At 43.9% G+C, this 27,964-nt stretch overlaps 1 protein-coding gene across 1 annotated transcript in view; it reads right to left on the bottom strand.

Moving 5' to 3' along the window:
• TMEFF2 (transmembrane protein with EGF like and two follistatin like domains 2) overlaps positions 1–27,964 on the bottom strand; it is a 256,384-nt gene that overhangs the window by 36,241 nt on the left and 192,179 nt on the right. Inside the window, exons 6-7 of the mRNA XM_028750745.2 lie at positions 27,156–27,304; positions 20,952–21,011 (exon numbers count right to left, since the gene is read on the bottom strand). Coding sequence (XP_028606578.1) covers positions 20,952–21,011; positions 27,156–27,304 — 209 coding nt within the window. The remainder of the gene's footprint in view (positions 1–20,951; positions 21,012–27,155; positions 27,305–27,964) is intronic.

The raw sequence follows: 27,964 nt of genomic DNA on the forward strand, positions 1-27,964 counted from the left end.
GACAGACCTCTGCTTCTAGGTCTGTTGGATCATATTTTCTCAGATGCTGAGACTGTGCTGGACAGCAGAAGACAATGGATGGATATTTTTGGATGTATCATTTGATGTTTCTGTTTTATTCTGAAGAGCTCTGCTAGTAAACGATGAATAATATTTTAATGGGCCTGGAGAAAGATATCTTCCCCAAAGGAACCAGTTCTTATGCTTCTAGTCACTTCAAACTGCACAATATTAATATCTGCAACAGAATTTGTATGGCTACAGAGAACAAGTTGAATCTTGAGACTGCTGCACCCCCTATTATACGCTGAGAGAAGGAAATAGGGAAGAACTCTAGAATGTAAGAACATAAGTAGAATCTTGCTAGATCAGACCAAAAGTGCACCTTCCTATTTCCCACAGTGGCACACTTGGATAGCTCAGTTGGTAAGAGCATGGTGCTGGCATCACCAAAGTCGCAGGTTCGATCCCTGTGTGGGACAGCTGCATATTCCTGCATCTATTGCAGGGGTGGACTAGATGATCATCAGGGTCCCTTCCAACTCTACAATTTTATGATTCACCAGAGTTCCATGGGAAGACACAAGCAGGTCATGAGCACAGACTCCCTCTCCCTAACTTGTGCTCCTCAGCAACTGATATCGAGAGGCAGGCGTTACCACAGCTGGTGCCACTAAACACGGGGATATCACAGTTATTGGAAATCTCCAACAGCAGCCATTTCTCACAGGTGCAGGGGCTCCAATAAACAAATGGGGTCTCCAAACTGCAAAGGTTTCGCTGTCCATTTTCAGTGAATGCATCTGCTCCTGGACATATTTGCCTCCTTGAATAAATAAGGCCACCTGTATCTGCAATGGATTTATGTATCCGATTGACTGCAGATCTCTGGATCAGGGTATTTGTCTCAAACTGGTGTGAAGAAGCAAAACAACAGCAACTGCAAATACTTCTCGAAATCCCTGAGTGTACATTTATTTAAACTACTGGCCCTGTTTTCCAGCACGAGGAAAGAAAGGACATTTTCAGAAACTGAAACCAGAGAAACAGAATTAGCATCTCATAACCAAACACAATCTGACACAGTATCAGATATCTTTCTTGTAGAAAGGGACTGTGGTTTCCAAAGGAAAAACCAGGATGGAGAGAACTTGAAAGAATAGGATGACCAGTAAGAATGCCGGTAGATAGCATCAAATGTGACAAATTGGATGAGCTGACAGAAAGTTGATGAACTCTTTTGATATGACCCTAAAAATAGCAAGGGGATGCTTGCTCACTGACACTTCTTTAATGGCAGATGGATATGCATGACCTAACTTTTAAGATAAGTGTCAAGAATATTGATGTGAGGAGTACAGGAGATCATTTTGCTGGCACTGCTGCGGGAGGCGGTTTGCATGATTAATGATGCTTCTTGGGTTTCTTTCTCCCAGAGGAAGAAATGGGATGAACCTCTGTCACCCCAAAGGTACAAAGGAGGTCTGGATGGAGGGGGGAAAGATGGCTTTGCCCACAAAGAAAGTGCCCTTTCCCACACTGGGGAAAAACGAACAGTAGCAAAAAGAGAGCGACGATGCTGATGAAGCAAAGGACTCTGCCTCCCTGCCTGCCTGTGAAGTGCCTCTATCACTGCTGCAAATAAATTTATGAAAAAAAATAGCCTCGACAATTCTCAGCCTTGGTTTGCGAAGTTCAAAAACTGTCTTTGAAGATTCCGTGTCCGCTCAAACAGGAGGCTGTTAGGAGGAGATGGACAAGACCAGTTTTGTTTGTAGGTGGTGACCGGTGTGGAGTGATACGGTTAGGAAAGTAGGCAGCCTAGGCTAGAATTGGAGAGTACGAAGAAGCAGTCACAAGAAAGGAGAGGAGGATTTTTTGAAAAGAGTTGGTTACAAGAGCCACAAGGTAAGTTCAGACAACTGTGTCAGCCCAAAGCTGTTTCAGATGCAGTGGTGTAGCATAGTTTGGCGGAGCCCGGGGCAGGGCAAGTGTTATGGCCCTCGTGATGGAATGGGCAGCCCAGCAGTGCTGGGCTGTTATGCTAGGAAGCTGCCGCCACAGCGCCCTTGCACGCCAGAGCCCTGCAGAGGAGAGGCACGACAGGGGAGCAGTGGGGCCCTGCCCTTAGCAGCGTAGTACCGGGTACCACCTCTCCTGGTATGCCCCACGGAGGACCTTAAGGTCCACAAATGACAACATCTTGGAGGTCCCAAGTCGCAAGGTGGTTAGATTGGTCTCAACTAGGGCCAGGGCCTTTTCAGTACTGGCCCCGACATGGTGGAAGGCTCTGTCACAAGAGACTAGGGCCCTGCGGGACCTGACATCTTTCTGCAGGGCCTGCAAGACAGAGCTGTTCCGCCTGGCCTTTGGTTTGGACTCGGTCTGACCCTTATGTCTTCCCTCTCCTTATGGTCTTGATCTATGGGCTACTTTTAAAAGGAGGCTGCATTTTAAAATTGCATTTTAACCTGTATTTTAAATTGGGTCCCCCCCCCTATTATGTTTCTATTGTAATTTTACTGGAGTTAGCCGATCTGGCCGGGGAGGGCGGGGTATAAATAAAATTATTATTATTATTATTATTATTATTATTATTATTATTATTAGGCTATCAGTAACTACTAGCAGGGGTGCCAACTTGAACAAATTTTTTTGGGGGGAGGTAAGCTCCATCTCACACAATCAACCACACACACCATTTGACTTGGCAATGCCAGGAGGGGGGTCCAGCCCCTCAAATATTTTATTCAGGGTGTGTGAAGGGACCTCAGCCCCCAGGAATTGGTTCCTATGGCTACTGGTCATACTAGCCATGTTACTTCCAGTATCAATGGCTGATGCCTCTAAATACCAGTTACTAGGGGCTATTTTACCAACACCCTGACCCCCGCAAGTGTCTAGGTTTTGGGGGAAAGAGTTGTCATTCTATAATACTTGGGTGTTTTTTGAAAAAAAAATCTGTGTAAAAATATACATAAACTGCATTTTTGTTGCCCATATGCTCTCTTGCATGCTTCTGATCAATATTGCCGGTATCGCCTAAGAAATGTGAGCTGCTGCTGCTGCTGCTGCTAACAAGATGACTAAGCGCAGATCAATAAAGCGAGCAGGAGATTCAAGTTGAGAAGCAGCTGAACAAAGGAAGGTTACAGGTCTGCCCCTTCCTCCAGCTAGCCAGAGCTCTGTCTAATTATGACCCCCAGAAAGCAAACCCGAATCGCTTCTCCTTGTCGATACCCTGGTTATTGCGGAAAGCAACATTTGAAGAAGCCTGTGGAGGGACTTCAAACATTTACCACTTTCGTGAAGCATCTCATACGGATCCCTTCCTGATAGAAGGAAAGATGTGTGGGGAGGGGGCAGGAAGAGGAGGGATGGAGCCGCATTTCGACTAATGTGCATGTAGGAATGCTAGCGAGGTGATTTTTGCCCTGAGCAAGAGCTTTGCTTCAATTCCTTCAACAGCCTGAAAGCTGCTTGAGTCCAGATATGCACCTAAAATTGTATGTCAATTTTTTTTTTAAAAAAAGCCCTCATGACGGGCAGCTAACACACCTTTCGTTTGTGAAATACATTTTCTCAAATGTCAATGAAAGAAAATTGAGCAACCGTTGGAACTGAGAAGGAAAGAAACACTGTACTGTATTTTTCGCTCTGTAAGACGCACCCGACCATAAGGCAAACCTAGTTTTAGAGGCGGAGAACAAGAACAAAAATATTCTCTCCCTCTCTGCGCAGTGCCTCTCCAGCAAAGCGGGGGGAGAAACGGAAGGGGCTCCATTTCTCCTCCCGCTTCGCTGAAGGGGCGCTGCGCAGTTCTCCCTCTCTGCGCAGAGAGGCAATGCTGCACAGTGCCTCTCCAGCGAAGCGAAGTCAGAACAGCAAGAGGGATCGCTGCGCACTGATCCCTCTTGCTCTCCTGGCTTCAGCAATAGATGCGCAGCCTGCATTCGCCCCATAAGACGCACACACATTTCCCCTTACTTTTTAGGAGGGGAAAAGTGCGTCTTATACAACAAAAAATATGGTATATATTTCTAGAAAAGTACGCCTATACTTGTATAAAACCGAAACCTCTTACATTAGCAACCTAGATTAATGATTTTAAAATTATTACTTACTTTTTATCTTGCAGTCTCTCTCTCTATATATATATCACAAATTCTTTAAAGTATCTCCCTACTCCCCGAAACTATATTTCAGGTTGAAATACCTGAAAGGAGGCAGCTGGGGGCAGGCCAGAGTTGGAACTCCTATATTTAGAAATATAGAAATGAAAACTTTGATATTCCAACCTGAAGGCAACTTTCATTTTCAGGTCTTTTTGCCATTGAAAACTGAACCTCTCTGAATACAGACATCTCTGTCGCCCTAATTACAAAAGAAGAATGAATGGAAGCATCCAATTTTACACTGTACAAAGAGCTGGTCAATGTATACAAGAGCTACAAGACCACAATGTTTTTTCCTGACTATACAGAGAATGGTTGAAAGCTTTCTGTCTCCTTTCTTTAGAGAGGTTCTGTGAGCTGGGAAGTCACTAGAGATGGGACAAATCTGACAATTTCATATGCTTTCATTTTTCCATTTAGGTCTCCCCATTTCTGCAACATTTTGCTTTTTTTAAAACAGCCTTAGGAAAATTAGTCAGAATTTCAATGCTAATTCTCCTAAGAAACACATTTTTTTGTAACCAATATACATATTTTTGGAACATCTCCTCATTCTAGGGTTGTCATTTGTCTGGAATTTCCCGACATAGCTGGGACTTAGCCCTCGTAAACAGTAAATCTGGACGTATGGCAACCCATGTTGGAAGTGTCGATTTTGGTGAATTTCCTTAAAAATAGCTCAAAACATATATATTTTTTTGAGATTTTGCAAAACAATCTCAACAACTTTGGCCAACAAAAAGAAAGAAGAAAGAAGAAGGAAGAAGGAAGGAGAAAGAAGAAAGAAAGAAAGAGAAGCTCAACAACTTTTGTGTCTGGATTTTCACTCTTTGAAATATGGCAACCCTACCTTATGCAATACATTTCTGTATGTTATTTACACTAATATAATGCATTTTTATTCACACTTTCCTGTAATATATAGGGTTGCCATGCTTCAGAAAGTGGGCCGAGGTTGCTGAACTTTTCTTTTTTGTCAACAACAAAAATGAGTTTTTTTAATGGTCTTCCACACATTATTTGGAAAACTGCATCGTACTTTCAAAGGGTGGCTGGAATGTACCCAAAGATGAGACCAGATTCACTTTAGAGGCAAGGACATTCTCTCATGCCCCCTGCCACCCATGGACCACCAGCAGGGTTTCTCAATCCACAGGATGGTCTATGTGTGACAAAGCACTCCTTCAGCTATTTGGGGCTCAAGTCATTTAGGGCTTAGTATATCAATGTTAGTAACTTGCACTGGACTTGGAAACACATAGCCAACCATTTACCAGCTGCATTGCAGTGAGAAGTTGCAGTGAGAAGTTCAGCAGGCTCTGCTTCCTTCTTCGCTTTGGCAAGAGGAGCTGGACCAGTTGCTTTCTCAGTAAAAGGTAAAGTAAAAAGATAAAGGACCCCTGGACGGTTAAGTCCAGTCAAAGGCAAAGCTGGCGTCTTTCTGGGTCATGTGGCCAGCTTCTAGAGCAATGGAACACCGTGATGAAATCAGAGCGCACAGAAACGCTGTTGACCTTCCCACCACAGCGGTGCCTATTTATCTATTTGCACTGGCGTGCTTTTGAACTGCTAGGTTGGCAGGAGCTGGGACAGAGCAACAGGAGCTCACCCTGTCACAGGGATTCGAACTGCTGACCTTCTGATCAGCAAGCCCATGAGGCTCAGTGGTTTACACCAAAGCACCACCCGTGTCCCCTGTGCTCTGCATGTGCCATGAACGTACATTTGGTAGCGAAAGATCCCAGTTACTTTAAAAAAAAAAAATCTGCAGAGTTTATGCAGCTACCCTCAATCTCTGCCCCACCACCCAACCTAAATTTAAAATTAATGTTGACCATGATTATACATCTCTAGTGGAAATCTCAAATGGAGTTGTTTTGTTAAGATCAACAATACTGTCAACATAATTGCTTTAGATTCTGTTTAGAATATCTTCCTTTATAAATGGTGATATGCTTACAATGTTATTTTGACTATTTTTTTGTTTTCATTGTTCTGTATGTTTTGTGTGGCTATTCAGGAGAGTACTTTTTGCATGTGTAAGTTGGACAGTGCTTATAATATAGTATAATGTACAATGTATAATGTAGTAATTATGAGAGGAACAATGGGTTTTGTATTCCGTGCCAGGAGCAGAGAAGATAATGATTCCCTAAAAGTTGCTGGTTTCTTACTGAAGTTTGGAAAAAAGAGTGGCAGTGTTTTAAATTATCCATCCTCCATATTACCCTCTCTTATCTGAAGTGACAAAAATTGGAATAGAGGGGAAGGAAACCCTTTTCATAACCTATGCCAATATTCTTGGGACTGTGAGATTGCTGATGCCACTGCTTCTATAAAGAAAATTCAAAATGCCCAGGATGAAATGGAAGGAAAACAAGTTTTTTTAAAAAAATTGCTCAGAAGCCAAACGGAAGATAAAACAAGCCAAATCAGGCTCTATCAGAGAAGCCCATGCATGCACGTCTAGAGCTGCAAGGAACTTTCAACATTGCATTACATTACTCTGTACTGTTACTGATAAAGCAGCACAGATCTAGAACTCAGGTATTTTGAGTTTGCCTTATCAAATGCAGTGACTGTGATTGCCTGCTTAGATGTTTGCAGCCAGAGAACTGGGCCGGCTGTTTCAGTGTGGAAAATTCAGCCTTGCTACCACCATCAACAGCTTCTTGGCCTTTATTATCCTCTCGGGGCTGCCACTTCATCACGCTGCAATGATTTCTGCCTGCCGTGCAGCTGATTCGAGGCACAGAGCCCTCCTGTATCCACAATCTTTACCTAGAACTCCATTTGCCAGCAGACACTATTACCCTTATTGCCAGGCATCCCATCCCTGCCCCACAACACCCATCTCTGGAAAACAGCTTCCTAGTAATGCACAGAATGGTGAGAGAAACCACACAGCAGCTTCACAGTGCATAATGTTAGCGGAACACGCTGGGAAGAGATAAAGCTCTAGGTAGCAGCACCATGTTTGAGCAGCAGAAATGTGTGCAGCTACTGTTCTGTCGCAATGTCATGTTTTAGCTGCTTAACTGCATTCTGCCCTACCAGACTTAATGGGCAGCAGCCGGCACTGTCCACGGGTATGTAAACAAAACAGCAAACAAATATATAATAAATAAAATAATGCTTGCAAAGAACCCTTTAATCAGACAAAAGCAGAATGAAATAGATGTTGCTGCATCTTACTTATCAGGCATTCATAGCAGCACTGCCAGACGATGGCAAAGTAGAGGGGGGAAATAACTATTTGTGGAAGTGAAGAATCAAGGAAGTCAAAGGACGTCAGCTTCTTGCAGTGCCTCCTATTGAGAATAAATTAAACGAAACAGCTGATATTCTGTTGCATGACCAAGGTCATTCCAATCACGGAGATGAAGGAAAGGAAATCTTATTAAATGGTGCTGTGAAAAACCACAACAAACTGAAATACTCAGGAACCAACTCCCTCAGCCCCTGGTCAAAATGCAACAAAGTCAATCAGTTAAATATTTCAACCTAATAACACGGGTTTCCCCTAAGCGACTTCATATACAGACTTGGCTTGTTTTTCCTGATTCTTGTTTAATCCATTCTCATCATAGCTAGATAGAGCCACATTCCTATTTTTAAATGAAATTGTAAGTGAAATACCCCTGGGAGGGGGTGTTTTTGATGTACAACACACATAGCTTTAAATCTCAGATAATGTGAAGAGAGAGAGAGAGAGAGATTAAAAGTCATGAGGGATTTCCCCCCTTTCTTTCTCTCTCTCTCTTTTTATCTAGTCAGAAATATATTTTCCCATTATGTAATGCTGTCAGGAATTGATAACGCTTGTCATAACAGGTCTACATTCTAATTCAGTGCACCGCTATCTTTTGGAAATGCGCTGCCACTGATTATGGAACAGTCCGTTGGCACCTATTATATTTAGAGGAAGGGTTATTTATGACATTTCCACCCTTCATTTTCCTCCAAGGAGGTTAGGCTGGTGCTTTCTCCTCACAACCACCTTGCAAAGTAGTTTATTCTGAGATGGAGGGACTTCTAGAAAATCAATGACAGAGACGGTGATTTGGTGGCATTCAGATCTGGAAAGACAACCTGGGATGTAGGAGCTTCCTTCTTCTTTCTTTCTTCTTTGGCGATCACTCGTAGCCGAGTAAGATTGTCTTCCATGAACATGGTCTTAAACAGTGAGTCCGCAAGTGACTGTGGAGGACAATTTTGGATTCGCACATCCTTCCACAGTGGGGACATAGGTTTCCAGGTGGGAGTTGATTATGGTGAGAGTTTGCCAAACGTGCCTCCCACACCTTCCTCTTAGCATGTTTCTCCCTTTCGTCCTGAGTTCGAGCAACTTCAAAGCCCATGACACCTTTGGTAAAGGCTGTTCTCCAGTTGGAGCACTCGCAGGCTGGTCAGTGTTTCCCAGTTGTTGGTGCTTACACTACTTTTTTTTTTTATTTGCCTTGAGAGAGTCTTTAAACCTCTTTTGTTGACCACCGGCATTACGCTTTCCAGTTTTAAGTACAGAATATAGTAGTTGCTTTGGAAGACGATAATCAGGCATCTGCACAACATGACCAGTCCAACAAAGTTGATGTTGAAGAATCATTGCTTCAACACTGGTGATCTTTGCTTCTTCCAGTACACTGCCATTAGTTCGCCTGTCTTCCCAAGTGATGTGTAAAATTTTTGGGAGACACCGTTGATGGAATCTTTCGAGGAGTTGGAAATGGTGTTTATAAATGGTCCATGTTTCACAAGCATATGGTAAGGTTGGTAGTACAATAGCGTTGTAAGCAAGCATTTTGGTTTTGCTGCCGGAGCGCAGAGGTGATCACACTAGCTTAGGGTTACCAGACGTCCCCGGGGACAGTCCCTGGATTTGCAAATCTGTCCCCGGGAAACGTGGCAGCAGCAGCCTCAGCAGCCCACCATTTTCCCTCACCGGAAGTCCCCATATGTTGTGTCTTGTGCACAACACATCATATGGGGACTTCTGGTGGGGAAAAATGGCAGGTGCCATGGCAGCGAGCAGCTCCTGAAACCAGCCAGCGCCAACTGCGCTACCAGGCTGGCTCCGGGCTGCTGCCACTGCCAAGGGGGAACCAGGGACGTCCGGCGGTACAGATCTCCTGCCCCCTTCCCCCTTTGTTTTGACTGATGGGGGAGGCTCAGGAGTTGCAGGCAGCTGGCCGTTGCCTAGTTTTTTTTAAAAAACTCTGCACATGTATGTTTCACAGGTTGCGAAAGAAGGGCTTTGCACCTTTATACAATATGCATGTGTGCTTGGGCCCAGGGTCTTTTGCCTCACCATCCCCACTACTGACTCCCTGTTGCTGCTCAGCTTAAAAAAAAAAGTGTCCCCGGATTCATTGAAAAAAATCTGGTAACCATACACTAGCTTCAACTATTCCCCTGTTCAAATCCAGAAGTACGACACAAGCTAGCTCCATCCCTCTGCATCACCATCTGTGTTACCCCCGCCATGAGCTAGAGGGTGACTGTCTGAAGAAGGGAGCTGCCAGTATGCATGTTGTTGAACTTTGAGTAATCAGTGTTGTAAATCACCTGAGTAGCCTTCCTCTGCATTATCATCATTTATTAAATTTGTATACTTCCGTATACCCACAGGTCTCAGGGCAGTTCACAACATAAAATCATATTATATAAAACACAAAATACATAATAAAAACAAAAACAAGAACAACCAAATAACTGCCCCCCCTCCCCAAAACATTTTAAAAGAACATTGGATATCAATCTGCCAAAGGCCTGGTTAAAGAGGAATGTTTCTGCCTGGTGGCTAAAGGTGTAGAGTCATACCTCGGGTTGTGAACGTGATCCATGCAGGAGGCATGTTCGCAACCCACAGCGTTCACAGCCTGAAGCACTGCATCTGTGCACATGTGTGACACGATTAGGCTTTTCTGCGCATGGGCGTGACATTATTTTGTACTTCTGCGAATGCGAAAGCGCAGAAAGCAGCAAGTAAAATGTTCCGGTACTTCTGGGTTCGGCGCGCTCCGCAACCTGAAAATGCGCAACCTGCAGCGTTTGTAACCCATGGTGTTGTCGTTGTTGTTGTTTAGTTGTTTAGTCGTACCTCGACTCTTCATGACCCCATGGACCAGAGCACGCCAGGCACTCCTGTCTTCCACTGCCTCCTGCAGTTTGGTCAAACTCATGCTGGTAACTTCGAGAACACTGTCCAACCATCTCATCCTTTGCCGTCCCCTTCTCCTTGTGCCCTCAATCTTTCCCAGCATCAGGGTCTTTTCCAGGGAGTCCTCTCTTCTCATGAGGTGGCCAAAGTATTGGAGTCTCAGCTTCAGGATCTGTCCTTCCAGTGAGCACTCAGGGCTCTGTTCCTTCAGAATGGATAGGTTTGATCTTCTTGCAGCCCATGGGACTCTCAAGAGTCTCCTCCAGCACCATAATTCAAAAGCATCAATTCTTCAGCAATGAGCCTTCTTTATGGTCCAGCTCTAACTTCCATACATCACTACTGGGAAAACCATAGCTTTAACTTATAGCTTTAACTTGGTTAAAATTATACAGTCATACCCGAGGTACGACTGTATAATTAAGATGCCAGTTGAACCTCCTTGGGGAGAGCATTCCACAAATGGGGAGCCACTGCAGAAAAGGCCCGTTCTCATGCTGACACTCTACGGACCTCTCGTGGAGGAGGTAAAGTAAAGGTAAAGGACCCCTGGGCAGTTATGTCCAGTCGAATTTGACTATGGGGTGTGGCGTTCATCTCCGCTTTCAGGCTGAGGGAGCCGGTGTTTGTCCACAGACAGCTTCTCCGGGTCATGTGGCCAACATGACTAAACCGCTTCTGGTGCAACGGGACACTGTGATGAGTGCCAGAGCACATGGAAACGCCGTTTACCTTCCTGCCTCAGTGGTACCTATTTATCTACTGGTGTGCTTTAGAACTGCTAGGTTGGCAGGAGCTGGGACAGAGCAACGAGAGCTCACCCGACACATGGATTGGAACTGCTGGCCTTACGATTGGCAGGCCCAACAGGTATGTGGTTTAGAATACAGCGCCAATCTCCACCCATGGAGGAGGCACATAAAGAAGGGCCTCAGAAGATGAATGAATGAATGAATTTTATTATTTCGGTCACAGACCAGTTCCAGCCCAGATACAATATCAAGGAAATCATAAAACACGATAGGGATACATTTGAATTTGCAATTAGGTATAACAGGGATGCAGGTGGTGCTGTGGGTTAAACCACAGAGCCTAGGACTTGCCGATCAGAAGGTCGGCAGTTCGAATCCCTGTGACGGGGTGAGCTCCTGTTCCTCGGTCCCTGCTCATGCCAACCTAGCAGTTCGAAAGCACGTCGAAGTGCAAGTAGATAAATAGGAACCGCTCCAGCTGGAAGGTAAATGGCGTTTCCGTGTGCTGCTCTGGTTCGCCAGAAGCGGCTTAGTCATGCTGGCCACATGACCCGGAAGCTGTACGTCGGCTCCCTTGGCCAATAAAGCGAGATGAGCGCCGCAACCCCAGAGTCGGTCACGACTGGACCTAATGGTCAGGGGTCCCTTTACCTTTACCTTATAACAGGGACAATACAAATATAGCAACAGTTAAAAATATATATACATTAAAACTTAGTCACTAACATATAACCTAAAATTATCATTTAAGGCCTTAATCATTATGATAGCACAGCTTGTTCCATACGTTTTATGGCAATCGCACAGGGTCCGGGTATTTTCATATGGAAAGAGGCAGTCCACGAGCTATTGTGGACCTGAGCTGTTTAAGGTACCTTGCTCTAGACCCACCAATTTACAGAGGGCAACAGATACAAGTGGCACAGGATGGAATTAGCATGTGTTCTATTTCTGGATTTGAATTGGGAGATAGTTGCCTGGAGATTTTAGCCTGTTTTCCCACATCCAAACCTTTGCCATAACTCCTTGCTGGAAAAATTATGGAATGGAATGTGGGAAATCCATTTGCACCTAACTGGGATATTTCCCCCCTTTTGTATTATTTCTGTTTGCCTATAGCCACCCCAAAACACAGGAGGTTAAAAGAAAAGAAAAAAGCAGCAGGGGAAACAAAGTAAACGTCATAAAACCCTATGAGATTACATGGCGTGTGCAAGAGGTGAAAGTCACACACACACACACACACACAGTGAGGATGGTACCTTATTTAAGCTAGCTCATTTATCTTATTGAGCATGGCAGAGATATGGGTTCTGAGCATGCGTGGAGGGACTAACAGGAGGGATTAGCAAGCATTAAAAAGCTTCTAATTTGCTTTGGAGCAGGGATTTCTGCATTTTGAATATGCAGAAACAAACATAAATGATGCACGAAGTATTTATGAACTGGGGCATAAATGTGCAGCACCGGTTCGTGGCAGCTCAGGATTCTCATGTGCAATACCTTCAGCAGCACTGCAAATACAATTTCTGAGTTTATCCGTAGCCGTTGCTAACATAACATAATGTTGCAGATGAGTGGCTACATGATATTATGAGGAAACAAGCAAAGCACAGCAGCCTAAGGGGAATGGATACATTATAGTGTGTAGAGCGTGAGACTCTTAATCTGAGGGCGGTGGGTTCGAGCGCCATGTTGGGCAAAAGATTCCTGAACTGCAGGGGATTGGACTAGATGACCCTCGTGGTCCCTTCCAACTCTACAATTCTATACATACATATCTTTAAATATGAAAGCCTCTGCACCAAAGTTGGTCCCAAGTTCTTTCAATGAATCTTGCCCTAAAACAGGACATCCATCCATTGCAAAAAAATTAAAAATTAAATAACTGTTATTTGATTTTACAAATATAGAATTATGACAGTACAATAGAAAATACATATCCACATTTAGAGATTTCTTCAAATCTCTGGACTTCGCACCTTCCCCTCCATGGGTCCTATTGTCATCCTTTTCAACTGCATATTATTTCATAATCCGTGTTTTATGTTCTCCATTTGTCCATAATATTTGCTACATTATAAGCATTATTGCAATCCTGCGAGTGCTTACAGCGGTTGCTTAGATAAATTATAATTTCCACCCCCATTCTTTGTTGAAGTTTTGGTCTTCTTGGTTCCTGAGCTTTCTGGTCAGTCTTGCCATTTCGAAATGGCATTCATTGCAAAAATTATCCCCCACTTCCTGAAACCCTAAGAGGCAGAGACACCATCTGGGGGGTGGGGGGTGTGCCGAGGGGCCAGAGCCCCCCAATATTTTGCAAGAAGGGAGCTCACTCTCCCCCCCAATTATGTGGTGATCCTCAAAAGGATGTTCCAGGACAAAGATGTTTAGCCCTGTCGTGTCCTTTTGAGGACCACCAGGGATGCAGCATAGTGAAGCATCTTGACCAGGGGTCAGCAACCTTTTTCAGCTGTGGGCCAGTCCACTGTCCCTCAGACCATGTGGTGGGCCGGGCTATATTTTGAAGAAAAAATAATGAATGAATTCCTATGCCCCACAAATAACCCAGAGATGCATTTTAAATAAAAGCACACGTTCTACTCATGTAAAAACACGCTGATTCCTGGACCGTCCGCGGGCCGGATTGAGAAGGTGATTGGGCCGCATCCAGCCCCAGGGCCTTAGGTTGCCTACCCCTGATCTTGACCCTGTTGTGTCCCGTTGAGGATCACCAGAGTAGCTCTGCAGAAAGCACGGTGGCAATCTCCTCCTGGGATGCACAGGTCAAAACATCTTTGTTGCAAGCATGCCTTTCATAAGGTAAGGCAGCTGGCGGTGGATGGGTGATGGACTGAGGGGGGTAGCCTGCCTCGTCTGGGTGTGTGTGTCACATGTGTGACATCATGCATGTGCTACAACCCCCCCAATGTTGGGTACAACTTGGTGCGCCTGCTAAGAGGTTTCACACCTTCCTTCCTTTCTGAAACATTTCTTCTTTTTCTTCCAGAAAGCTGGGAACTCTCTAATAGCTCACACCAGCCTTTTATTTATTAAGCTGCTCACGCCAATAATAGTACTACAAGCTGGAGCTTGCACTGCTCCTGCTGTTTATTTATTTCCTTCAGAGCAAATTATAAGACATAGTGCATTTTCAAGCTATGCGCTTGTGGACAAGCCAAACAGCTTTCATGTCAATGTTCATTCACCATATAGTTGAGATCTTTCATTAGTGAAAATGAGGCATAAGACAACTCATGTAAAACATGGCCTCAATTCATTAAAAAGGAAATTAAAACATGGGGCCGGACAGGAACCATCTCAGAAGTCGGCAAAATGTAAGCTGTTCCTTTGGAACAGGTTGATCAGCCAAATAACATTGTGCTCTTTTGATGATCTAAAGAGCTACCTAAGAAGAAGAGCCCTGCTGGATCAATATCTGAGCACAACAGCCTTTCCCCGGCTGGCGACTCCCAGAAACTGGTCTTCTGTCTCCGACAGTGGAGGTACAACATACCTTAGCTCTACGAATCTCTCTAATTCTCCTTTAAGACCACTCAAGTTGCTGGACATCACTCCATCTTGCTGGAAGTGAACTCTGCAATTACTATCTTTTGCCTGTCCTTAATCTTCCAAATGGACCATAAAGAAGGCTGATCGCCGAAGAATTGATGCTTTTGAATTATGGTGCTGGAGGAGACTCTTGAGAGTCCCATGGACTGCAAGAAGAACAAACCTATCCATTCTTAAGGAAATCAGCCCTGAGTGCTCACTGGAAGGACAGATCCTGAAGCTGAGGCTCCAATACTTTGGCCACCTCATGAGAAGAGAAGACTCCCTGGAAAAGACCCTGATGTTGGGAAAGATGGAGGGCACAAGGAGAAGGGGACGACAGAGGATGAGATGGTTGGACAGTGTTCTCGAAGCTACCAGCATGAGTTTGACCAAACTGCGGGAGGCAGTGGAAGACAGAAGTGCCTGGCGTGCTCTGGTCCATGGGGTCATGAAGAGTCGGACACGACTAAACAGCAACTATCTTCCAAAACTCAGCTTAATTGGGTGGCCAAAGTTTTGTCGTATTCTACTCTAGGTACTTCCTAAGACTTCAGAAGACCAAGTGAGTTTAAAAAAAGCAACCACTTCACCCCTTTGAAGGACAGATTCAATATCATAAGCTGTCCTTGGAAGTCTCACCAGTTTCCAATGTGGTTTACTATGTGGCAAAACTGTAGAATAAAAGGAATATGCTCTATGGTTCCCATAGTCCCCCAATATGCAATGAGTCTTGAGCACTATGCACAATAGCATTGTATCAAATTATCACGAATGTATGGGATGTACACACATAGTGATCTATGTGCCACTCAGAGGCATACCTAGGCTCCTTTGTGCCCTTGTTAAGGAGTTGTATGAGTGACACCACCATTCCTTGCACCCTTGGCAAGGAGATGTGCCTGGCCATCCACAGCAGCTGAGGAATGGTCTGGGGCCACTTTGACCCAAAGTGGAGAGGCATGATTTTTGCACCTGCGTGGACCTGTGCTTTTTTTGGTGGTGGTGGGGAAACCTGTCCAACCCCTAGGTATGCACAACACATTTTGTGAGGACAAATCTCAGAACAGTGACCATATGGCGGCATGTATAGACTCTGCACACTAGGACAATTGTCTGAAGTGGGCAATGATGTTCATGATTCCTTTTCAGCAGAGGCGCTATCTACAGGGGGCAGAAGGGACTTCGTCCCCCTCAATATGTGTGGGCAGGGGGCTGAGCCCCCCAATACTGAGGAGGCCACAATCCCCCACCACTGCCAGGCGAGCACTTGTCCACCGGGTGGGGGCAGGAAGCATGGGAGGTGAAGATTACCCTCTGTGACCCCATCTCCCACTGCTGATGGGAGAGTGCTGGCGTCCTGGGTGGGAGTGGGACACGTCACATGACACCAGGTCCCCTCAGTGTGTGGGGGACATTGGTGCCCCTGCTTTTTAGATTCCTGAATGAGCTGCATCTCAGTGTCTTCTCTTGTGCTTTGGAAGATATATGTTATGTGAAATTCCCCACCCACTAATATCATAAAGAAAAGAGAGTGTGCCGGATTTACCTTTTATCCTAAAGCAAAGTTACAGGCTGTTATCATTTTTCAATATCTTAGCAAAAAGGTATGACACATAGTAATTTTTAGTTTTTTTAAAAAACTCCTTAATTTGAAGGGACACTGTCAGGTAGTTTAAGCTCAGAATGTGACCTACTTTTAAATGTTACAAATTACAATCTAGGACAGGCTTCCTTTTCAGATTTTTGTTGTTTATTACTAAACATGACAAAGGAACACCGCTGACAGCAAGAAGGCTTTGGATCAAGATTCTCATACATTTGTTCAATTGGGGAGGAAATTCCCACCCAGATGGAGTAACCTAGGATACCTCTGTGAGCTAGATAAGTGCAAAGCCTTCATTTACAACAAGTATTCAAATGGAACCCCTCTACCCTCAAAACTTTATAAATCATGGATGAGGAACCTGAAGTATACCTGAAGAAGCGTCTCCACCCCCATCGTTCACCTGAGGCACTGAGGTCCAGCGCTGAGGGCCTTCTGGTGGTTCCCTCACTGTGAGAAGTGAATCTACAGGGAACCAGGCAGAGGGCCTTCTTGGTAGTGGCACCTGCCCTGTGGAACACCCTCTCATCAGATGTCAAGGGAATAAACAACTATCTGACTTTTAGACGACATCTGAAGGCAGCCCTGTTTAGGGAAGTTTTTAATGTTTGGTGCTTTATTGTATTTTTAATATTTTGTTGGAAGCCGCCCAGAGTGGCTGGGGAAACCCAGCCAGATGGGTGGGGTATAAATAATAAATTCTTATTCTTATTCTTATTCTTACCCATGGTGCTGTCAGGCTTCAAGGGATCGTTCCCCCCCCCCCCAGCAGTAGATAAGCAGAACAAAGGAAAAGGAGTCTTCTTACCAGTTAGAAACTTTAAAGATCACAGCGAGAGAACAAAGAACCCATCTCCTAGAAATGGCGTTGCTCCCAATTAAGGCTCACACCCCCTTCCGACCCTATTAATCTACAACACTCAACATATTGTAATCTGAGTTTGTACCCTCTGTGCTTTCTGTTCTGCCACTTTCTCTTCTTGACCTTGGACTGAGAGGAGGAATGCGGTCCAAAGACAGGGAATCTGTTAACTCTCTCTCTCTCCCAGTGCTGCTTCTTCTAGCTGTTCCCCATCCAGTACTTCCCAGCGTCTGCCTTCTGAACTACGTCCCTCTGCAAACCACGGTTCCAAATCTATATTGTCCCCCTGCTCCTGGGAAGATTCAGGATCAGGATCAGGGGTTGGCTCCCACCATTCTTCCTCAGTGCAGCTCTCCTAAGCACAGTCCCTGACAGGTGCTTTTGATACTGTCAGACTACAACTCCCATCATTCCTGGCCATTGGGCATGCTGTCTGGAGCTGATGGGCCCCAGATTCCCCATCCCAGATCTAGAGGGAGATAACCTCAGTTTTCCTGAATGGTCGATCCTGCCAGCACAGTTTCCTCCCCATGCCTCAGTGAGCAACTAGGGGAGCAGGTGGTATCTCCAGGGCCAGCAGTGGACCAGGGATGTGCATTTGCTGATCTGCAATGGAAAGAGTTAGGTCCACAGTAGCAAAACAACTTTATTTCCTTGGGAGCTTGCCTAATTTCTGACTATGGGGGTTACCCTTTTGGGTCCTGAATCATGGCTGAATGCCCCCCTAAAACACACAAGGAGCTTGATAAGACTGACACAATGCATTCTGAGATCATGCTCTGTCAAAAAAGGATACTGATCAATGACATGGCCTATATTTCTTAGGGCAGAAAGTATTCCTATGTGATTTCTCTCCCCCCCCCCCCTAGTAAATGTAACTCAAAATCTGAAATAAGCTGGACAAATCTCCAAAGTGTTCCCAGCAAAACAAACACACCAAGGTCCTCTTTTATAGATCCCGAGCGACTAATCGGAAGACATCATTTCAGGGATGTTATCAAAGAGAAAATGTTGTTTCCTTGTATAGTAATCAGCAATATGAGAGGCATTAAAATCCACTGTGTTAAAGTGCAGAGGCAGCATCCGTAAAATAATCTCTAAATACAATCAAAGCAGCGTGGCAGATAAGACGAAAGCTACGAACGGTAAGGAGCCCAGGGTTTTGTAAATGTTTCCAAAACCGAGGTGTGAACTTCTCATGAACCTTGGTTTTAATGTTACCTGATTAATAATTTGCAAAGCGTTTGGCTGTTTTTAACATAGATTCTTTTGAATTAAGTTTCCCAGTGAAGGTTATTCCGTAAAAGCTGTACAGAAAACTGGAGGCCACTTTCTGGATTTTAAGATTCAGAAGAATGCAATCACCGTGGATAAAAAGATGGCACACCATCAGGAGTGAGGTCTTCTGTCTGGGAAGTGGGACTTGCTCCTGAGTGGAGATAGTTAGAATTGCAGCCTAAGAGCAGAATCCAATAAGCTCTAAGTATTTGAGAATGCAACGCCTTACGCATGCAATCCTACCCTTCTCCTTAGTATAATCTAAGAAACTGCCAAGAACACATTGGGCGCAAAGGATACAAAGCCCCATGGATTCCCTGAGGGGGTCTGATTCAAGGGGGCAGGGGTGCTAACTTGCATAAAATATAGGTAAGCCCTGCTTGCACCACATGGTCAATCACATGACGCGGTGTACACACACCATTCAAATGGCCATGCCCAACAACTTTGCGGGGGCCCTGGCCCCTCAAATATTTTATGGGGGGCAAAGACCCCTTGGCCCCTAGGAGTGGGCTCCTATGAACGGAGGCCAATCTGAGGGTCTCCTAGAGCTGTTTCAGCAAATAATAAGGGGATGGTATTCTTCCCTTTTGCTGTGACCAGCATGAGCTACCAGGTTTTGAAATGCAGCAATGGATTCCTCACTCTGTTCCCCAGTTCCCTGGTGCCCGGGATTTTGATTGCTCTGTAACCATTAATACTGATATTTCCACTCTTGAGCCCCACTTACTGGATCAGGGCAATTATTTCTGAACTCTGCGTCTTGACAAGCTGAAGCCATAATTATGCTTTTATAAATATCCAGCACAAAGGTCCTTTTGAAACAAGGAGACAGTTTTTTTAAAATGTGCGTTGTACATGCACAAACACAGCCTATTGTTATTTGCACCTCACATCACAGATAGATGGCGAACACCTTGCTGTCTCACGGGGCCAGTAGAATCTTAATAAGTGAACCTCGGCACATGCCAAAAAAAATAAGACGCACTTCATCTTTCCATTGTCTGGCACACCAACGGCAGAAGCCAAGTGTTTGGCTTCAACATCTCCTCTGAAGCTAACGGGGTCTTGCCTTCACAAAACTCCATTTCCCCAACACAAAGGAAACCACAAGCGGAAGCAATTATACATCCCTTGCCATGTTTTTAAATGATAACACTCCAAGTATTCCCATTCTCAGCGCTAAAGTCAAGCTGTGACAATTTGCACAAGCACTTAAGACTCCTTGCAAATTAGTCCTTCTGGTACAGCAGATCTGAAATGAAATGAAATGAAGACACAGCTCTCCGCCCGAAAAGACAACAGTCGATAAGACCTTAAATAACATTTACATATTATATGTAATATTTCAAAAAATGCTATATTAAGCTTGAACTGGGGCTATATTTTACTGGAGTTTCTAGACAAATTAAAGCCATTTATCATTCTTTAAAAAAACACACCCCACAAACCCCACCACAATCTGTTCTAAAATATCTCATTAACTTTGCATCCAAAGGCAAATGTTGTAATGCGTATTTCTGCTCGGTCTGAAGACTCAAACAGCCAGAAAAGAGCTATAAGAAATTATTGGTTTCAACTTCATGACATGCTGGTCTCTTCTTTTCTTTTTTATTGAATGAACTTGAAGCACTGTGGATGCTGCCTTGATTAACACAAATGTATAGGAGGCAGGCGGTAAGAAAAATGGCAGCGATGTTTGGGGGAGTTTCCTTGTTAAGATGAAAGGAGGTGTCAGATTTAAAAGCAGCGCTGTCAACTGATTAATGATTTTTTAATCTTTGATTATTCTGGCTTTTAACTGATTAATTGCGGCACTTAAATTGCATGGAATTAATTTAAGCATTGCAAACTCAATAAGTGCATGTATTTCTGGGGAACGTGACGGAAGGCAACTTTTAACCTGAAACCTGAGATAACTCACACTTCGAATGAACTAAGGCTATTATTCACCGATGGAATATCACATAATTTTTCCAGCATATTTGCGAACGGGGAATACACTGCATCTCAGTGACATATCAGCCATCACGCATCGCCATCACCAAATAAACAAGTTCAAAGCTGGTCAGTATTGTGTAAGGTCCAGGTTTAAAAGCCACTGAGACATTTCTGAGCTCTCTCAGTGATAGTTACGCGGTTAGGAAGAGCCAAAGAGGTCTGTGGGCAGCATAAGGACACACAGAGAGAAATATGATTCAGTTTGTATTCACTTGAAGGGAAATCTTCCTAAATTCCACTTCGTGAAACAATATGTGGACTGATAGTTGCACTGCTCTGAATTTTGCAATGAAGTTCTCAAACCGAATAATGTATGCAAAATTGCATATATGAGGAGAAAGTGTGTACAAATGCAGATAATCAGCGACCAATTCCTTAACTGAAGCTTGGAATCCTCCTTAAGATAACCCTTCATAACCAAGAAAATAGATAGAGATTTAGATAGTGAACTAAAGATGCAACCACCTATGGTTTCAATTTCACAAATATAGCCAAAGGAAACGTGTCCCTCCACCAAATAAAATAAAATAAACTCTTCCTAGGGTAGCATAGGGTTAACACTTACCTGCATAATCCGTTCTTGCGTAATGTCCATCTTCTGACTTTGTAGTGGTTGTTGTGTTATCTGAAAGACAAAACATGTGTTCTGTTTTGCTACGTTCTGCTCGGGTATCTCCTGCTCTGATAAAGTGTGGTCTTGTAGTTTTAAATCACGGCACCGGGTCGTACCCAACAAAGTTGGCCTGTTTTCGTAAGGACTTCTGCTTGTGCAACAGAATGCCACCTCCCTCTCTTCCCTGAACCTCCACCCCCCAGAAAAACAATCAGTTGGGGGTCCCCCCCACAAGCCTCTGGAGCAGATTAGGGGGATATGGGTCGCACACACGAACATAGAGGAGATGGAGTGGAAGTTCCATGGTGCAAAGGTAAAGGTAAACAGCGTTTCTGTGTGTTGCTCTGGTTCACCAGAAGCGGCTTAGTCATGCTGGCCACATGACCCGGAAGCTGTACGCCGGCTCCCTTGGCCAATGAAGCGAGATGAGTGCCGCAACCCCAGAGTCGGCCACGACTGGACCTAATGGTCAGGGGTCCCTTTACCTTTACCTTAAGAGATTCAAACGAATATGCAAACTAGCTTCCAGTTATACTGAGGGGAATTTGCTCTGCTACATCACTTCACTAGCGTGAATGAAGGAAGGATAATACTTATCCAATATATCCTTTCCTACTATCCTTAACATCTCCACACTTCCTTGAAAAACCAATTCAAATGCTTCAGCAAAGCTACTGGTATAGTCCTGACAAGAGTGCACCACCTCAGATAAATTAGCTGAGGTGGCTCGAGGTTAAACACGTCCCGAATGTGCGTAGCTGTCATGTGCATGGGGATTTTTACCACAGATGCTCATTCAGCGCATAATGCCACAGGCATGAGGTCTGTACCGCATGCCTTGCTGAATGGTTGGGTTGGCTCAAAAACATATGTATTGCTGATTTTTCAAAGAAAATACTCCTATTCACTTGAAGAGTAGTCTCCATGGTCACAGCTATCTGTCTGATTGTTTAACAAAAGGCAGAATAATGGGTAAAGTCAAATATCTCCTTAACAAATACATACTTTTTCAAAAGCAATACAATGACCTAATTGTGAAATTATATTTTTCTACTGTTATAGGTCTGGCTTTTTCTCTTTTTTTCTATTAAAAAAAGAATCACTGGCATTTTCAACAATCACATCCATTAAAGAAGAATGGATTAAAAGAAGTACATAAATGGATAACAAAAAAAAAAAAAGCATTTTAATATGTAGGTGTAGAAGATGTGGCAGGGTCTATGTGTCTGTAATGACCTTCAGCTTCAGTGGAGATGTTAAAGGGGGGGGGGGAATAGTTTTAGAAAATAGTTAAAAGGCCTGTTTTGTGACTCTTCCTGCTGCCTGTCCCAGTGCCTGCATTCGTTTCTTTTTTCAGAACTGAATAGAATTTAACTTTTTAAAAATGGCAGAACAAAATCACCCCAGTTTTGATACAGTGGAAGAAATCACTGTTATAAAAAAGCCCTTTTAAATAAATAAATAAATAAATAAATAAATAAATAAATAAATAATAATAATAATAATAATAATAATAATAATAATAATAATATAAAAAACGAAGCCCTTGCCCAAACCCCAAGTGGCCGTTTTCTTAAATTAAGAGGGCATCTGGCAAGTTGTCTCACTTCCAAGAATGGACCATCTGCCTCTGGGATTATGAATGAAATGAAACAGAAACCCAGCGGGCCTGTGGATTCCAGTATAGGCAGCACATACAGAAGATGACTGCATGCCTAGTAATGGCCAATGAGTTCAACAGGGCTTTCCCCCAAGTAAGCTCAACTGAAACCTGGAACGCCTCAGGTTGAAAAATGAGGGAGCTGCTCTTTTGCTTCCAGGAGCGGAGAGGTGTTCATTTTGTGCGCCATGCAAACTACAAACTGAGAAAATCCAAATCCTGTCCTCAGAGTAACCTACCGTACTTTTCCGTCTATAAGACGCCCCCATCGCCGGCAGAAGCTGCCAATCACCCGCCCAAATGCTGAAGCATCAGCCAATCAACACCACCCATTGACACAGCAACCAATAACATGCACATTAGCCACTGACGGCCGCGGCAGCAACCAATCAAACGCCTACCCTATGCACTACCCATGTATGAGACACATTTCAGCATGATTTTTAAAGAAAAAAACATAGTCTTATAAACGGGAAAGTACAGTATCTCTGTGGTGGGGGGTGACTGAGGGCACTGCCCCTCCAACCTCAGCCTGCCCCCACAGGACTGCCTTCTTATTTACAACCACTTTTGGTTGAAAAGACCAGGATGGTTGCAACAAATAATAATAATAATAATAATAATAATAATAATAATAATAATAATAATAATAAATACTAATAATAATAATAATAATAATAATAATAATAATAATAATAATAATAATAATATTTATACCCTACCCATCTGGCTGAGTTTACCCAGCCCCAGCCACTCTGGGCAGCTCCCAATCGAGTGTTAAAAATAATACAGCATTAAATAGTAAAAACTTCCCTAAACAGGGCTGCCTTCAGATGGCTTTTAAAAATAGGGTAGCTGCGACATCTGATGGGAGGGTGTCAAAGAGACTTTGACCTGAGTATTTACAACCAGTCCTGGGGCTGTCCTTGGCTGTCAGTTTTCTCCTCCTCCTCCATCTCTATATTATCCTTGCATAACTCTTCAGAGGGACGCGGGTGGCGCTGTGGGTTAAACCACAGAGCCTAGGACTTGCTGATCAGAAGGTCGGCGGTTCGAATCCCCGTGACGGAGTGAGCTCCCGTTGCTCGGTCCCTGCTCCAGCTAACCTAGCAGTTCGAAAGCACGTCAAAGTGCAAGTAGATAAATAGGTACCGCTCTGGCGGGAAGGTAAACGGCGTTTCTGTGCGCCGCTCTGGTTTGCCAGAAGTGGCTTAGTCATGCTGGCCACATGACCCGGAAGCTGTACGCCGGCTCCCTCGGCCAATAAAGCGAGATGAGCGTTGCAACCCCAGAGTCAGCCATGACTGGACCTAATGGTCAGGGGTCCCTTTACCTTTACCTTTAAATCTTCAGGGAGGAAGATGGGGACAAAACTAGAGGGAGTGGATTCTACCTGTCCTTGACTCTGGCTCCACCTACCGTGGGCCTCCCTCTCTTCCACCTTGCCGTACCATGGGTGCATAAAGAAGTAGACATCTCTTGTTGGCCAAATGGTGCCAAAAAAGGACAGAACTTTCTTTATGTACGCAGCAACAGCAGCAAGAATACTCATCGCAAAACATTGGAAGACACAAGATTTGCCCACTCTGGAAGATTGGCAGATGCAATTGATAGACTATATGGAATTGGCAGAAATGACTGGCAGAATCCGAGACCTGGGAGAAGAGCTAGTGGAAGAGGACTGGAAGAAATTTTAAGACTACTTGCAAAAGTATTGCAAATTGTATGAATGTTAGAATGATGCAGGATATAAAGATAATATGGCATTAGTGATATAGTTGAAAGGTGTATGTAAAAAATGGTTTATAAGAATTAAGGTGAAGTTAAAATAATATTATGTCAAATTTAAATAAATTGATAATAAAGGGTAAAATTGGAGACATAATAGTTGAAATGTATAATATAAAATAAGATTTGAAAGAAGGTGAGGCATTGCTGAATATGATCGTGTAAAAGGGAATACAGAAAAGGGAGATGTGAGGGAGTCTGGAAGGAGGGTTATGAGAACAATAATTAAGAAATTGGTTTTTTATGTCTTTTTTATGTCTTTTTTATTTTTATTTTTCTATTTTTTATGGTGGGATTTTTACTGTGTTTTTCTGTTTTCTTTTTTTGATTGAATGTGAGGGTGCTTTTTCTTTTTTTCTACTTTATTTTGAATGTGAAGTTTGTTTTATTGTTTAAAACTTTAATAAATATCTTTAAAAAAAAAGAAGAAGTAGACATCTCAATTTCGACCACACAGTGGGAAATTGTTTTAACTGCTTTAACAATTTATGTACCATAAATTGAGGCAGTAATAAATAGTATTTAGAATATACTGGACCCCATTATGGTTGTTTAAAAAAGGACTATCTAATGTATCTAACCACTGGAGATGTAATAGGGATAATGCTTCTCTAAAACATATGGTCCCCCCCCCCCCATTGTCTTATATTGAAAGATTTTTGGCAGAAAGTAACTGAAGCTATCAACAAAACTGTACGGAACAACTTTGCATTTACAGAGCAAATTATCCTCTTGAACTATATGCCCACCACATGGGACCTTACAAAAGGACTATACGAGTGGACTCTGTATGCCCTTACCAGAGCAAAAAGACTGATACGGATGAACTGGAAAAATAAAAATGCGCCTCCCTTCTATGATTCGATTGAAGACTTATACAATCTCGCAACATATGAACAACTTGCATATAAACGCAGACTTGCCATGGACAAATTCAATGATATAGAATCATAGAATCATAGAGTTGGAATAGACCACAAGGGCCATCGAGTCCAACCCCCTGCCAAGCAGGAAACACCATCAGAGCACTCCTGACATATGCTTGTCAAGCCTCTGCTTAAAGACCTCCAAAGAAGGAGACTCCACCACACTCCTTGGCAGCAAATTCCACTGTCAAACAGTTCTTACTGTCAGGAAGTTCTTCCTAATGTTTAGGTGGAATCTTCTTTCTTGTAGTTTGGATCCATTGCTCCGTGTCCGCTTCTCTGGAGCAGCAGAAAACAACCTTTCTCCCTCCTCTATATGACATCCTTTTATATATTTGAACATGGCTATCATATCACCCCTTAACCTCCTCTTCACCAGGCTAAACATGCCCAGCTCCCTTAGCCGTTCCTCATAAGGCATCGTTTCCAGGCCTTTGACCATTTTGGTTGCCCTCCTCTGGACATCTGGAATATCTGGAATCCATTCTTAAAAATTATGTAATAGGTTAAGAACTGGTGAAGTACAGTAACAACTTTGTAAAATACACAGTTTTGGGTTTCCCCCTTCCCCCCTTTATTTCCCCTTGTACATGGGTTCTGTTTCTCTTTCTCTTTTATTTACATCTCACCATGTTTGGTGCACATATAATTATGCACTTTTTTGAATTTTCAATAAAGATGTTATTTAAAAACAACAAAACCCCAATGGGTGCCATTCAGAAAGCAACCAGCCTAATCCAGTAAGCAGCCAGTGTGATGGCATAGTTGAGGGCACTACTGCTTTCCCAGCTTACAAACACAGCTTGTTGCTGGCGCTTACTGGAGGGAAAGGCACGGGGAACTTGGGTCTCTACAGGCATGTAATAGCAAGAGCATCAGGTTGGTTCTGCCATGCTACCCCACCCCAAGCACCTCTCACCTTGTAAGGGACAGTGCCAGACTGTTTGGATGCCAGGAGAGCACTGTCGTCCCTTTGCCCCCCTCAATATTTTTTTTCAGGGGTGCAGACCCCCCAATGTTGATGGGCATCGCTGTTTAAATGGCCTGTGTGGTCGATTATGTGGGGTGGTGCTTACCGGGGCCCCTGCTGCCCTAATACCATATTTTCCCATGTATAAGAAGATGTTTTTTATATATTAAAAATGTTTAAAATTGGGGGGGTTGTCTTATACACGGATAATGCAGAGGGGGGACGGGCAATCGGTGGCAGCCGCTAGCAGGAGATTGTCAGCAGAGATTGGGCGGGTGCGGCAAGGCCTGCTGGTGATTGGCTGCTGGTGCGGCAATTGGGAGGGTGATTGGTGGCTGCTGTCGGTGAGTGGGCAGATGATGGGTGGCTTCAGCAAGGCGTGCAATTGGCAGCGGCAGTCAGGTGGGTGAGCGATCGTAGGCAATCCCCCCAAAAGCTTAAGAACTCTGGGCAATCTCCCCCCATTTCCTTAATTTGGGGTCCCAAAAAATAGGGGTCGTCTTATACATGGAAAAATATGGTAAATGTTATCACAACCACCAGATGAGATAAGATGTCGAAATCTAAAGCACTGAGAGCTGTTAGTACAGAAGAGCAGAATTCAATCAGGCAGAACTTTACAATGGATTGTGCTCCTGGTCAACAAAGATATACCCCCATCTCTTCGATGGGATGTGTAAGAGGAGTCTAATAATACAGCAGTTTCTTGCTTCCATTCCCCCTGCCTTTTCTTTCTCTTTCACTCACATGAAAGAAAATAAAAAAAAAGAACAGGGACCACTCTTGGAAATGAATTTTGCTTGGAGCATTACCTTGACATCGACCCAAAGACATGACTTCAATTTTCTCCTGTTTCTGGCATGACGCTTCTTTGATCTGGCACGCATTATCATAAGATTTCCCATCGGAAGCACAGAGAGGATTGAAGTTGGTCTGAGAACAGTCAATGTTGCACACGCACCTGGAAGGATGAAAAAAAGGCGAGCGTAAAACTCAAATAAAAAAACTAGCTATAATAGCCCCCTTCCAGTATCTGTAAAGCAGAAATGCAGTAAAACAGTGTTTGCAATGATAACTTGACAGGAGTTAAGTAGCATCAAATACAGTTTCCCAGACTTGGGTCTCCAGCTAGAATTCCCACTATTCCTGACCACTAGTACTGCTAGCAAGGGATGATGGAAGTTGGAGTCCAAAAATAGTTGGGGAAACTGTGATCTAAGAGAACAGAAGAAGGATCCTGCTGGATCATACCAAAGGACCAGGTAGGCCTGCATCCAATTCTCACAGTAGCCAACCCAGATACCTATGGAAGGTCTTCAAGCAGGCCTTCAGCACAACAGCAACCAGAGGCTCAGATGTGTAAGAACTTTCCAGTCAGTGCTGCCCAGAGAGAGGACCTCTTTGGTGGTAGTACCCATACCTGTCAACTGTCCCAGAAAGAACGGGACACCCCCCTTTTTTCTTATGAGAGGATGGCGGCCAAAATGGCCACTGCCATCTTTTGTGATGTCTCTGCAGAGACATCACCTTGCCAACAAAGGTCTGTATAGTTAAAGCTATGGTTTCCCCAGTAGTGATGTATGGAAGTGAGAGCTGGACCATAAAGAAGGCTGATTGCCAG

The sequence above is a fragment of the Podarcis muralis genome, chromosome 1, assembly GCF_964188315.1.
Source record: "Podarcis muralis chromosome 1, rPodMur119.hap1.1, whole genome shotgun sequence".
Lineage (NCBI taxonomy): Eukaryota > Metazoa > Chordata > Lepidosauria > Squamata > Lacertidae > Podarcis > Podarcis muralis.